This window comes from Mauremys mutica, chromosome 4 (genome assembly GCF_020497125.1).
Source record: "Mauremys mutica isolate MM-2020 ecotype Southern chromosome 4, ASM2049712v1, whole genome shotgun sequence".
Lineage (NCBI taxonomy): Eukaryota > Metazoa > Chordata > Testudines > Geoemydidae > Mauremys > Mauremys mutica.
Window position 1 is genome coordinate 156,501,218 of NC_059075.1, and position 14,686 is coordinate 156,515,903.

General features: G+C 58.3%; 1 protein-coding gene across 1 annotated transcript; it reads right to left on the reverse strand.

Annotated features, from left to right (window-relative positions):
* Positions 1-2,018: 2,018 nt before the first annotated feature.
* On the reverse strand, positions 2,019-14,479 carry LOC123367905 (calcium-binding protein 2-like). The gene is made up of 7 exons (XM_045012227.1): positions 14,251-14,479; positions 13,193-13,522; positions 11,160-11,190; positions 10,392-10,535; positions 7,656-7,765; positions 7,380-7,527; positions 2,019-6,552 (listed from the first exon to the last, which is right to left on the reverse strand). Exons 2-7 carry the CDS (start codon positions 13,436-13,438, stop codon positions 6,524-6,526), a joined length of 708 nt encoding a protein of 235 aa, XP_044868162.1. The 5' UTR covers positions 13,439-13,522; positions 14,251-14,479; the 3' UTR covers positions 2,019-6,523.
* Between the last annotated feature and the right edge of the window lie 207 nt (positions 14,480-14,686).

Here is a 14,686-nt window from a genome sequence, read left to right on the forward strand (position 1 = left end):
TGTCTCCAGCACTGAGATCCCCATGGTCCACAAAAAGAGTTAGATCCCAGGGGGAAGTGCTAGAGCAATGGGGGGAAGCTGAGATGGAAGGCTGGCCCAGTGGTTAGGGCACTGGCTTTGGGGGGGCCTGGATTCAAGTTCCAGCTTTCCCATGTGCTCCCTGGATAACCTTGGGCAAATCACTTAGCTTCTCTGAGCTTCAGTTGCCTCATCTGTACAATGGAGATCACAGCACTGCCCTGCCTCATGGGTAGCTGCAAGGGTCAATACACTAAAGGGTGCACAGGTGGTAGCTTGTGTCAGCTCAGTGCACTGCACCCTATGGGCTCCTTGCATCCCTCCATTCCCCCACAGCTCCCTGGTGCCAACCTGCCATCCCCCTCTATTGCAGGGACTCTCTGCATCCACCCAGTCCCTGTGTGTCTCCATTCTCCCATGCTAGGGACTCCCTGTGCCCCCCACTGGCCCCTTCCCCTATATCAGGGCCACCCATCTCTCCCCCCCATGCCAGGGGCTGTGTGCACCCCTCCATTCCCCTTTTATCCAATATCAGGTTCCCCCAATCTCCACCCCACCAGGGATCCCAGGTACCCCTGTAGAGGGGTTGCTCACCAGCCAGTGAGTGTGGCTGGAGCAGCCTCTTCAGCTCCAGCACCCCCTGACCACAGTCACTGTTAGGCCTGAGTTGCCCCTTCCCATGCCTCAGCCCTCTGGCCAGGTCCCTTCCAGCCCCATTCCTTCAGGTGAGGTGAATCAGTCCCTGAAGAGTGGACAAGTCTCTACCAGGAGTCTAGCTCAGTTGGACTTGCTGGTCAGTGCTCACAGCATGAAGCAGGAGGACTGAAGCCCCGACAAAAATCACGGAGTCAGTGAGGCTACAGGGCCTACCCTGGAGGAAGAGTGAGGCCCCTTAAGGGTCTAACACACTGAAGGGGTTCCTCCAAGAAACTTATTAAAAGATGCAATGGAGCACCAATCCTGTGGGTCCATGGTAGTTAGTGTTAGCAGTGGGATACTGAATGCATCAGTAGTGTTTTGCAATACATGACTTGCTGAAGTAAAAAACAAGGTTAGTCAAAGGAAAAAGCAAGAAAATGGCATATAACCATCTCCCTAAGAAGGACATCACAAACCTGTGCGGGGCAAGAGGGTATTGGGTATTGGGAAGCTCAACAAGGAGCAACTGATTGTATGGCTGGAGAAGGATGATTGGACCAAGAACCAGAATCCAGACCCAGCTGAAGTTCCAAGGGGGTCTGTGTGTGGGCTGCAGCCAGCCAGCCACACATGGATGATGCTCTGGCTTTCACCAGCCTTGACTATATTGGAGGGTGACACTAACACACCCCCAAGATCAAGAAAGGCTGCAGCCATGGCAGCAGCGGGGCAGCCTCAAGACGTGATTCCCCTTCCAGCAGTGCACTTTCATGACCGGGTTCCCCATCAATAAACTTGAAGTGGTGAGAATTGAAGCTGGGAGCTTCATGTAGAGCAGCAGAGACTGGAGGACCGTGCAAGGGAGGGAGCTGACCAGGAGAAGCAGCAAAAAACATGAGAAAGAACACAGAAGCATGAACTGGAGATGGAGAAATAGAAGTGGGGAAAGACCTCGGGATGCCAATCGTCAGGAAACCTAGATACCAAAGAGTTGCTCCAGTTTAAGGGAATGATATAGATGCCAACATCACTGCCTTTGAGAATACTTGTGATTTGAACCAGGATGACCCTGCTGACCAGCTCCAATGTCTTACCCCCTAACTTGGTACCCAAGGTACAATCCAGACTTGTGAGTAACTACCCTCTAACCTGGGGTGCCCTGTGCTGCCCTTTCCTGGCCAATACACATTCATATAAAGTCCATCATTTTATTAATAGAAATGATATGCACCCCGCCTGCTGTCCCAAATGGAGGTTCTCAAACACTTCCGTTTAAACACACTGGATTAGATAAAACAAGTTTATTAGCTACAGAGAGAGAACTTTGAAGTGAATACATAATGAGGCATTAAAGTCAGAAAAAGGTTACAAGAAAAGTAAAGATAAAACACAACTAAAGCCTCAGTGAACAAACTATGTTAAATTCACAGCAAAATTTCTCTCACCACATACTCTCAACAGTTTTACAGGCCAAACATCCGAAGCCAGGCCCCCTTCTTCTGTGTAATGGCTGCTTACTTTGTTCCTTCTGGTGCAGCAAATCGATGGACAGAGTGAAAGGAAGGAGGAGGAGTCCCTTGGGGTGTCTGCCCCCTTTTTTATAGTCCTGTCCCCATGTTGAGATGCATTTCCAGCTGGGAACAGACGACAGACAGCCTGTGTGGAGTGGAACCCCAGGCTGGTTCTTTACTAAGATGTAGGTTTGGGGTTTGTTTTTTTTGTTTGTTTGTTTTGGGGTTTTTTGCCCCTTCCCCCTTTCCTGCCAAAGAATGGCCACTTAGCGGGTAATGGCCCTGCTTGTTGACACCAGGCTGAAGTGTCAGTTTGCCCTTCCTCTCTGAGGAACTGGTTTGGCCACTCCCCAGACATTTCTGGAAAACCTTCTTCTAGTCATGATCCCCGCTTATGTTTAGAACTTCCCACAGAATGCGGCTTCGTATATTTTGCCATGATATTACTGATCAGCAAATTATGAGTTTTTTTCACTGATACCTCCCAAGGCAATACTTGTACAATAGAGTGTGGACACAGGGGTGCAGGCTGTCTCTCTCAGTCCCAAAGCAATACTCTACTGCTTAAGTCTGAAATGACATCTGAGGCTTACAGGAAAAGGTTTGGAGTGTGTGCAAAAGATCAAGGTTGTGACACATATGGAAGCCACCACCCTGATGGGAGAATGGTGATGGGGCAAGGATGTAGGTGTCACGACACTGGAGGATTGGGGGAACAATTCTATAAGATACTTCCCCACAAGCTTAAAACATGGTTATTGGACAGAAAGCCTAAGGCTGAGTGGGAGCAGAAAGTTAATGGGAAGACATTCATGGGCTGGAGGGACTGTGGGACAAAGAGAACCCTTGCTGGTGAAACCCCATCAAATCCTGAAAGGCAGGACAACCTGAGGTAAGGTTCCAAATGGGAAGCCATTGACCCTACCTATAGCTGAGATCCCTGGGCAGACACAGGAAGGATCGGGGTGGCTGGTCTCCAGGATATCAGCTTTGATTCTTGGGAATGAATGTGTCACTTTAAGACAAAATTCAGCCCCTCTTGCTGGACCAGCCCAGGGTTTGAACCAAGCAGACCAAAGGTGTTAGCGATAGTGCAAACAGGGAGAAGGAGGAAAGGTTGTTAAAGTCAGGAGACCTGTCTGTCTGTCTGTAAGCAGAGAGCTGTATCCAAGTGGGGCAGAGGAATGCACCTATCCATCTCCGCACAGCAGATGTGAGTCACACGGGCTCAGGCACAACTTGCCTGAGGCCTGCTGCTGTGACCAAGGGAGCCAGCCTGGGGAAGTAGAGGCCGAGTGGGTCCGGTGGTGGCTGAGGCCCTAGCTGAGCATGGGAGGACATGAGCAGGGCAGGACGACTGCCAGATACATTTGTCCTGTTCAGGGTGGGAGAAGCCCCAGGGAAGGGTAAAGCATCTGGACAGCAGCTACTGGACATGGCCACAACTTGTCAGGGCATGGCCATGGAACTGATGGGTTCTCCTACCCAAGACAGCCTGAATCACAGCCCATCGGGGCAGGGAGCCCTAAGACAGGACTCTGTCCTGAGGGTGAGGGCAACAGGTTGACCCCACCAGCAGAAACGTGTTCCCAGCATATGCATAGCCCTGGCCTTGAGACGCAGCTCCAGAGGGGGCCTGCCAGTGTGGGGCACCCCCCAGAATCCATACCTAAGCACCCCTGGGACACCGGCGCCCCAGAGATATGGCTGGGTTAAGACCACCCTTGCAGGGGAACAAACCTACACTGATACCCCACCAGATGCTCACGGGGTCACTTCCTAGCCAACCTAGGGCTCAGGACACCCCAGGCTGCAGCCAGGATGGCTGACCCATGGAGGAATGTGGGTTCCCTCCCCTCATCTTTCCCTAGAAGAAGACAGGGAGGAGGTAGCAGCTGGACCCAGTTTCAAACCCAAAGGTTCTGGAGTGGCCAAAGGGCTGGGGGGCCGCATGAAAACTTCCCATGTGCACCCTGCTCATGTCATCAAACAGACCAGCCCGAAGGGAGGACGTGAAACTGCTCTGCCCTGTGCTGTGAAAACTGTACGCTTGGTTAGAAACTGTGCTGTACGCATCTCACAAGCACCAGGTAGAACTGCCACCGTGGAAATGGGCGCTATGCTGGGGTGTCTCCGAAAAGCCATAGTGGACTCGAACCTTCCAGGTCAGAGGATAAAGCAGCCCTGCTCAGTTCGGCCCCCGAGGGAGAAGAGCTGTGACAAAGTGGGAATCTTCTGTAATATTTTTATGAATCTTGTGTGCCTCAGTTTCCCTCTGTACTCTGCATTGCTAGCCAGTTTGGGAGTGGAGAGTTAAATCTGCTCTTGGGGGGCAGTGTGTGGCAGGAGAGGGGGTGTATGTGAGAGACCTTCCTGACTGGGCCCCAATGAATAGGGTCATCAGGGAACTGGTTGAAACTGACCCAGCTCAAGAGAGGGTCCTGAGGGACAATGGGAAGCCCTAAGGATGGACACTGGACAGCAGGCAGGACTGTGAATTCTGCATGGCCTTGCCTGGAGCCAAAGGATTGGGAGGTGACCAGTGGAGGACCAAGAGTAGGCTTCTGGAAGAATTGGCCCGACTAAGGATGCCAGAGAGAGACAGTGCCTGAGATGGAATCCACTATAGCGAGGCAGGTGGGTCGCTTGGGCTTGGCCAGAGGGATTGTGCTTTAACCTTCCTTTCTCTGGGCTACCCTCAAGACTTGGAAAGCCATGTGCCAAGGGACTAACCAACCCTTCTGTGGTTGGAAAAGCTGCCCTGTGTCACTGCAGACATCGGCTGGGGTGCATCAGAGTTACACATCCCTAAGAGGACGTCTGGCTCAGTTGGCCTCACTGGCCAGAGCTCACCACATGAGGCAGGAAGACTGGAGCCCAGAGGCAAGTGAGGTTGTGTGGCCAGCCCTGGAGGAAGAGTGGGACCCCCTTGGGGGCCTGGTCCACTGAGCAGAGTCCCCCAAAGCATTGGTTCCCAATGTTTTTCTCTGCCGTGGTGGCACAACTTGATACCATCATGTGACTCCTGTAACGTCAAGTTCACATGACCGTCGTGTAACATTGCGTCTATCATAGGCCACTCTTAATTTTGACTCATGAATATTCAGGAACCAATCCAGAATGAGGCTAGTAGGGTTAAAATCAAAACAAACACTTCAGCTAGTGTTAGATCGCGATCTGTTGTTTGTGCCAGAATAATGTTTTGAGATGACAAGCAATTAATAGTTAATCATTTCTGCTCATTCCCAAAATAGTTTTCCCAAGTGCGTGTCACTTTCTCCACTGTTTTTAATGCGATATAATTACTTATAATGCTGTTCCAGGTCTGGCTCGTTCCAGCTATTACCCTAAGTCAAATGTAAATTTAAAACTTAGGCTTAAATTCTATGTCTTTGTTTATGTGCATCATCATCAAAGGCTCATTGCAGCACATTGCATTCATCAGGGCACGTCCGTCTGTGTTTACTTTTTCTCCCTTAGCCTCACTTTGGGGAATGGAATGTGAGCTCTGCATAGTATTTGAAAGAGGCCTCGTCCGGGGAGCAAACGTACAGACTGACATCCAGCTCCAACGCTCATTAGAATACAAGGGAAGGTTTTTTGTTCTCACATGTAGTTTTTTCAAAAAATTCCACAGCCCAGCTGCCAGCACAGCAGTGTGCCATGGCACACTGGTCAGGAAACACTGCTCCAAGGGATTGTGGAAAAGCCAGGGTGTAACACCAATCCTGTGGATCCGTGACAGAGGACAAATGGAAACAGCACCACTGTTAATGCTCTGTCACCGCCAGGCATTTTAGCAGAGCCATTCAGTGAACAAGGGGATGGGGTGGAGCTGGAGTAGTGAAGGGTTGGGTGGTCTCCCCCACTCCAATCTAGCCACCGGTGGGAAGGGGGGATTTCCCTGACTTGGGGCAGGAGCAGGAAGGTGGGCACCTAGGGCAGCTCATGGGCTGGGCTGGAGGCGGAGACCAGCACAGCACAGCAGCAAAGGCGAGCTGCCGGGACAGTCTGATTGGGAGTGAGGGGAGATTATCTGGGATCCCAGCTGGGGAGCAGGGCCTGGCCTAGTCAGAGCCTTAGCAGCCCCCAATGGGGTTGCCAACTGGGCATTCAGGCCCTGCCCCCTGGCAACGCACTGTGAGGGAGAGGAGCCAGCAGAGGGGCAGGCAGACCCAGAGGGAGGGGTCTTCTTAGAAAGGCCCATAAGGGAGTCGCGAGGGAACTTCCTGCTGACAAAGAAGGGGGGTCACCAGCTGTCAAGAAGCGGGGATCCACTTGGAGCTGCTCTGTCGCCCTGGAGGCTGGAACGGCGACGGTGATGGGGGGTGAGGACCCCCCTCCCCCAGGCCTTGTTAGCGGGAGGACAACATCATCACAAACTCTGAGAGAGACATAACGTGGGATCTGGGGTGAGCGAATACCAGTGCCTCCCTCTGCACATCTGGCACAACACAGCCTGACTGCACTGTCCTGTGCATCCCACTCCTCCACCCCCTGGACTGTACCCCAGCCACGGCTCCCTCTACCAGGCTTCAGGATGCTGCAGCCCACCCCAAGCAAGTGGAGCTTCCGCAGCAGGGGGCACGGGGCTGCAGGGGGGCTGTGGAGAGCAGGGCGAGGGCTTGGAGCAGCCAAAGGGCAGGAATCATGTCCCCGGGAGGCAGGATGCTGGGGGAGATTGTCCCCTCCACCCCCCAGCCATAACTGCCCCTCCTCTCATCTGACCCTCCCCAGTCCTAGCTCTGGCTCCCTCCCCTGCTCCAGCCAGTCGCACAGCAGGTAGCTCTGCCCCAGGCACCACCCACCCCAACCCTGTGAAAAAACAGCCCTCCTGGGGCTGCAGAAAGTGGGGCTGAGCCTCACCCTGTTCTGGAGGGGGTCGGGGGTGGCTCTTTAGCCCAGGGCCCTAGACCCTATAGCTCTGGGTTAAGGGCCCAGCACACAACTAAACACAAGGGGGAGAGCACAGACAGGACTGGGGGCGGGGAGTGTCACAGGAAGACACTGGCAGGGAGAGATGGGGGAGGTCTCTGCAGGGATGAGTCCTTGCTGCCGCGGCAGAGGAGGTATCCCCAGGGCTCAGTGTGGAGGGAGGTGGGGGGTTTCTGGCACCAGTGGGTGGGAGGCAGGTTCCCAAAAGCCAGTGCAGTCAGTGGGGGGAGGGGAGTCCCTGGAGTCAATGGGTGGGGGCTGCAGAGCATCTCTCACCGTCAAAGTCCACATGGCCGTCCCCATTGAGGTCAACATCGCGCAGGATCTCCTCCACCTCCGGCAGCGGGACCTGCTCCCCCAGCAGGGCCAGGAGGGCGTCCTTCAGCTCTGTGCTGCTGATCTCCCCGTCCCCGTTCCTGTCCAACTGGGGGGGGGGAGGAAGAGAACGGGGTGAGTGTGGAATGGCCCGGCTGGATGGGTGCCAGCCACATCCTCGCCCTGCTCCCCCTCCCCCGTGAGCCCATGTTCCCCCTTCTTCCTACACCCCCATACCTCACGGAAGGCAATCTTGAGCTCACGCACCCCCACCATGTGGGCTGTCTCCTCACGCAGCTTCGGCCCCATCATCTCCACAAAGTCCTCAAAGTCCACGCGCCCACCCACTGTGGGAGAGACACGGAGATCAGTGCCCAGCCCCCGCAATGGGGAGGGGTCCCATGGAGGGAAGTCATGTGAGGGGAGGGGAGTCTCTCTGGGACAGAGGCAGGGTCCCATGGGGGAGCAGTGAGGGGGGAGAGGGGTCTCTCTGGGGCTGGGGTGGGGTGCCATGGGCTCTAGGTTTTTTGCCGCCCCAAGCAAAAAAATTTTTGGCTGCCCCCGACCCCAGCCCTGGGCTCCTCCCCTGCACCCCCTGCTGCCCCAGCTCTGGGTTCCCCCCCAACACCCCCAACAGTGCCCTCCCCCCACCTGCACCCCCCTGCCGCCCCAGCCCTGGGCTCTCCCCCCTACCTGCACCCTCCTGCCGCCCAACCCTGGGTCACTGGTAACTCACTCCCAGGGCGGGTCATCAGCATCCCGCTCATGACACTAGCAGAGGCAGAGGCTGCATCCACCGGACTCCTTCCCGGCGCCCAGGGGGGCCCTGACTCCACCCGCTCCCCCCTCGCCTCCAGCCAGTCCGGCGCTGGCAGGGTCGGGGTAAGCAGCAGGGCTCCTGGGCCACGCCTCAGCCCAGGGTCCCTCCAGCCGGGACTCCTGCCCCCAGGACCAGCCGGGAATTGGGAGGGCAGAGCCGGGGAGACCGCACCAGCAGGGGGCTGAGGAGCCGGGGCAGGGCAGCCTCAGAGGGAGCAGCCGGCGGGGAACAGAGCCGCAGAGAGCGGGACGTGGGCCTCGCACGGCAGCGCCCCAGGCATCGGTCCCCTCTATGGCCCCGCTGCTGCTCCTGGCCGCCCTGCCGCAGCCCCTGGGTGGCTTGGGCCACTTCGCCCAGCCCCAGTGAGGTGCTGGGGGGTGGCTGCAAGCAGCCTGCGGGTTGAGAACCACTGCACTAGATACTACTATCAGCCTGGCCCTTCCAGTAGGGTAGGGCTCAGCCCAGCACTGCATATTGCACGTGGGTTCTAGCCAGCCTTGCAGTCTGCTCTGCTCTCATCATGCCCATGGATTCCTGGCTGGAGGCCCCAGAGGATTCTGGATCTGTGCTTATGGGATCCCTTACTCTGCAGATGCCAGATAAGGAGCTGCTTCTGCCGCCTTACTATCTCGTGTGGCAGCTACCCTCTCTCCTGAGCTTAGCATATTCCCCTCTGAGCTACAGTGATAAGGGGAAACCACTAACAGATAGGGCCAGGGTGTTGTGGGACTGCTTCCTCTTTCACATCTGATAAACCCCGTTGGCACTTGTTCTAGGTGGCTGATAAGCTGTTCACAGACCCTGGTGATCTGGCCTTAACAGATCTTGGCTTTTTCTGTTGAGCAGGGCCGGCTCTAGGTTTCTGGCCGCCCCACACCTGCACCCCCTGCCGCCCCAGCCCTGGGTCACTGGTAACTTGCTCCCAGGGCGGGTCATCAGCATCCCACTCATGACACTAGCAGGGGTGGAGGCTGCATCCACCCGACTCCTTCCCGGCGTCCAGGGGGGCCCTGACTCCACCCGCTCCCCCCTCGCCTCCAGCCGGTCCAGTGCTGGCAGGGTCAGGGTAAGCAGCAGGGCTCCCAGGCCACACCTCAGCCCAAGGTCCCTCCTGCCCCCAGGACCAGCCGGGAATTGGGAGGGCAGAGCCGGGGAGACCGCACCAGCAGGGGGCTGGGGAGCCGGGGCAGGGCAGCCTCAGAGGGAGCGGCCGGCGGGGAACAGAGCCCCGGAGAGCGGGACGTGCGCCCTGCACGGCAGCGCCCCAAGCATCGGTCCCCTATATGGCCCCGCTGCTGCTTCTGGCCGCCCTGCCACGGCCCCTGGGTGGCTCGGGCCGCTTCGCCCAGCCCCAGCTGAGGCGTTGAGGGGCGGCCAACCTGCGGCACTTGCAGGTGGCTCCATGTGCCCCGCAGGGCAGCCCCCAGCCCAAGTGTCCCGCGCTCCATGTGTCGGAGCCTGCTGGATGGCTTGGCCATGGCCGGCGGCACAAACCACAGTGGCCCCAGGGCGCCCCCACGCATGACTCGCTGCTGCTGCTGGACCCCAGTCCCGGGGCCAGCTTTGGCCACCCACTGTGGCTCTTCCACCTGGACTTCCGCATCAGCTTGGGGGCCGGGACAACGTCTACCTGGGTGAGCGCCTGCAGGACCACCCACAAACAAACAAACAAACAAACAAACAAAACAAAAACAAACAAACAAAATAGGATGGCCCAAATGCTGCCCCTGCAAATGTGCCGCCCCAAGCACCTGCTTGCTTTGCTGGTGCAGAGAGCCGGTCCTGGCCATGGGGGGAGCAGTGTGAGGGGCAAGGGGGTCTCTCTGGGGCCGAGGTTGGGTGCCATGGGGGGGAGCAGTGTGAGAAGGGGGGTCTCTCTGGGGCAGGGGCAGGTCCCACGGGGGGAGCAGTGTGATGGGAAGGGGTTTGTGTGGAGCAAGGGCAGGTCCCACGGGGGAGCAGTGTGAGGGGAGGGGATTTGTGTGGGGCAGGGGCAGGTCCCACAGGGGGAGCAGTGTGAGGGGAGTGGGGTCTCTCTGGAGCCGAGGCAGAGGCAGGTCCCACGGGGGGGAGCAGTGAGGAGGGGTCTCATGGATGGGTGGGATGCTATGCGGAGAGGGACCCCTGGGGGTACAGCCATTCCCCACACTCACTCCTCATCTTGATGTGCTGGGAGATCTCGATGAGCTCCATCTCGGTGGGCATGTAGCCCATAGTGCGCATGCAGGCGCCCAGGTCCTTGTAGCTCACAAAGCCATCCTGGTCTGTGTCGAACTCCTTGAAGGCATCCAGCAGCTCTGCCGAGGGGAAAACCCAGAGCCGCTCTCAGCACTGGGGTGCCTATCCTGGGCGTCCCTAGGGGGGCTCCAGGGAACCCGGCCACAGTGGGGTGAGGGTTGCGTTAGAACCAACCTAAACTGGCCATAAGTGTGTGAGGGGTGACCCCTTCTTTGGCTGCTGCACTGATGCCACCCAGTGTCCATGACCTTCCACCAGGACCCCCAGGGATGCACGGTGAGGGGTTCCACCACTAGCCATGGTACCAGCCAGGGCACCCCCTAGTGGTCATTCTAATCATAAAGTGGACAATGCCAAGTGGGCTCTGCTACCCTGAATCTTCTGCTGCAGGCTGAGCGTGCCTGGGTTTGCACAGATATGTTCTAACCCAGGACAGGGTTACAACTGGGAGAGTCTAAAAATAAATCCAGACCCACCTCCCCGGGCAGCAGGCACTGTGCCCTTCCTTGTGTCCCTGGTCTTCGACCCACAGGGGGCTGGGCATGGCTGAGAGACGGGCACAATCCATTGCCCCACCTCTGAGAGGGCAAACAGACATGCCCAGGCCCAATGCCCCCCTGCCAGAGGCAGCCCCCCACTCCTGGTCGAGAGCCCTGCAGTCACCAGGGCTCCTGCCAACTCACCATCCAGTTCTACTGGGGACAGATCCCGCTCCTGGGGGCAGAAACAAGGGCAGGCAGTTAGACCCCAGGAACATGGGGTGGACCCCCTTAGATAGGCTGCCCCAGTATTGAGCTTGTTCCAGGGAAACCCTCCCCACAAAACCCACCCCTAGGAGCCATGCAGGCAGGGCAAGCGGGGTCAAGAGCCAGGGTGGGCGACACCAAGAAAGCGCTAAATAGGTAAAACTGCCCCCATCCCAGGGCAAGCAGGGATTGAACAAGGCAAGTGGGGGAGGAGGGCAGAGCAGCCCCCCAAAGCAAGCAGGGGTGGAGGAGAGGGGCTCCATGTCCAGGGTGTTTCCGTGGCTCCCAGAGATGCTGGGAGCTCAGTGCGAATGCCCCCACCCGCTGCCCTTTGTAACTCAATCCCCATCAGCTTCCCCACTAGGATGCCAGCCTTGAACAGCAGAGCTGCATGCCTCCAGCCCCACAGCACAGGGAGTGCCCCATGCCAGCCTGCCTCATCCAACTGGCCCCCCACTGCCCTGCGCCTGAACCTGCCTGTGCCCCCGCCCCAGGGCCGGCGCCCCCTAGAGAGGAAAGGCCCTGTGTTCCATTCGCTGCCCCCTGAGCCAGGGAGTCCCCCTGCCCCGGGGCAGATCAGAGACAGCGCCCCCTAGAGGATTTTGGGCTGGGCAGTGATATTTTATTGGAGAAATGTGGGGAGGGGTCTCATCTCTCTCAGCGCACACCTCATTATGGGGAGAAGTGATGTGAAGGGGACAGCGGGGGAGGGAGGGCACGGGAGGTGCTGTCAGGGTGTCAACTTCATTTAGAAGTCACAGAAGTGGGTGAGAAATCCCAGCCAAAATTAACCTGCTGAAACTGAGATTAAGGAGATTGTGGGCAAAGCTGTGATCTCCAGCCCCAGCCTGGCTCAATGGCCAGCTCCCAGTGTCCCCCACCCCACCCACCCACCCACACTCCAGGCCTCCAATGGTTCCCGTTCAACCCCTACCCCACTCCCCCCAGTAGGGCCCTGCTCCTCCCTCCATCCCCTGAGGGCCCCTACTCCCACTCCCATGCAGGGGGCTGACCTGCTCCTCCATCTCTGACTGGCCCCAGCACTGGCCGCCCCACGCCCAGGGATAATGGGATTGGCAGGCTCCCAGCAGGGAGCTAAGAAGGGGCTAATTATACCAGCTAATCGGGGTGACAGGGTGCAGGCAGCAGGGCCATTGTTAAGCCCCATAGGCGCCATGCCATGCTGCAGCCCACTAAGCCACTGGGGCAGAGAAGGACCCGGAAGACAGGGCTCCATCGCTCCAAGCTCTTGGCCCCAGGAAATAATGGGCATCGGTGGGGCTTCCCCATTTCCCATCTGGGAGTGGGGACCACTGGCCCACCAAGGACTGCAGTGCCCCATTCTCCCCTGCCTCTTGGGCCTTCCGAGCCTGCCCAGTGCCTCCTCTCTCTAGAGGAGCCTGGGGGCAGGGTGCCTGCCCCCCAGCACCGTTCTGGGCATTGGAGAGCTGTACCCACTGCACAGACACCCTGCTCAGCTGCCCCCATCCCACCCTAGCATGCCCCCACCATGATCGTGCCCACCCAGCCATGGCCTGTCCACCCCACCCACACAATCCAGCTAGTCATGCCCCAACCCACCCCCAAAGTACCCCCAACCAATACCATCCAACCAGCCATGACCCCACTGCCTCCCTGCTGCAGCTGCCCCTCCTCTCCCAGCCCACCCCCACACAGCACCCCCCAACCTCACGCCCACCCCTTCTCTCACCACTGCCTTGTCCTCTCCATTCCCACACTCCCCTGGCACCTTTTTGCCCACCTTTCCCCCTCTTCGTAGCCATGATCCACCCTCTCTCCTAGCGCCCAGCCCCCCCGGCAATCCATCTGCTCCTCCTGCCCCACACACCCATACCCCACCGCCGCACCTGTATCTCTGCTCCCATCCCCTGTGCCTCCATGCCCTGCCCCATCCCACCCCCATGTCCTCATCCCACTCTGCCCCCACCCCCCACCCCAGGCCAGCGCACCCTGCCGAAGACAGTGTTGAGGAAGGGCGAGTAGGCCTTGGTGGCGTCGGCATGGGCGTCAGCGTGATGCTTCTTGCCGTGCTTGCGCCCGTGGCTGGAGTGGGAGCTGCGGCGCGACTCGGAGCTGGGGCTCTTGCTGGCTTTGGACTCCTCTTCCTCCTTAGGGAGTGCCTGCCCCCTCTTATTTGGGTCCTGTCCTTCTTTGCGTGTCTCCGACTCGACCTCGTTGGGCCTCTTGTGGGGCATGGGGCTGGGCACCGGGGCGCGGCAGCCAGCTCTGGGACAGGCAGCTCCAGGATGGGCACAGAGCAAGGGGACGGGAGGGCAGGGCTTTAAGAAGGAGTCAGAGAAATCCTCTTATTTCCCCACCTCCACGAGCACCAGGGCTGGGGGGCAAAGCCAATTAGCTGGGATTACAGACAGGAAACTGGCAGCTCAGCTGCTCCAGCACCAGCCCCACTGGCACAGATCTCTGCCTCCCACCAGTGCCCCCTGGCACCCCCCAGCTCCCTGTCCCTCCCCACTGCCCCCCACTGCTCCCCCCTCCTCTCCTCATCCCCTCCCCACGACCTCCCGTGGTTCCCCTTCCCCTCACTACTGCCCCCCAGCTCCTCTCCCCTCCTTATCCCCTCCCCACAACTCTCCAGCTCTCCTTCCCCACAGCTCCCCCTCCCCTCACTACTGCCCCCTTCTCGAGGGTCCACTCTCTCTTGGGGTCAGGCCCCTCCACCTCCTGGAGCCGCATCTCTCTGGGCCTTAGCACACTTGTTTCTTGCCGTGGGCACCCTCAGGGAGTCCACTCGCTCTGGACCCCAAAGGGGATGATGCAACCCTGTTCTCTAGACTGCAGTGACTCTCTGCCAGCATAAAACAGGAGGGTTTATTGAGCATCTGAACACAGCATAGGAAACTCTCAGGGCCCTCAGACCTGGCCTCTCTCAGCACAGTACATCCATGTCTACACTGCATCCAGGTGGGCTCTGCCTGCTCCCCCTCTCCAGCCCAGAGCCCCCCTGTTTCCCAGCTGGTCATCTGATAGCACCTCCCCCAGGCCCCACCTCTGTCCATTGTCTTCTTTCCAGGTAAACAGGGTCTCCTGGGCCTCCTCTCCTCTCTTCTGTCCTCTGGCCCCTCTGGCTGGAACCGGCTGGTTAGGTCACCGGGATCCTCTCTTTGCAGCCCATTGTCCTCCCACTGGCCAGAACTGGCTGCATCTCCTGAGCTGGGCCTCCAGGTCACCAGTCACTGGGATATTCATTCTCCAGGCCATCAGCCGGGGTCCCAAGTTCCCTCACTGGTCCTCTGTAACAACAAACTCCCTCTCCCATCACCTCGTTAAACCAGTAACACCCAGGGAAACCGAGTCCCTTCCCCTCTGCTGCAAACCATTGGAAAAACAAGGAAAACACAAGACAATCCCCCATTTCATCACACCCCCTACCCCCAGCTCTCCCTCCCCTCCACCCCCGAAAACTCCCCTTCCCCCCTCCCCTC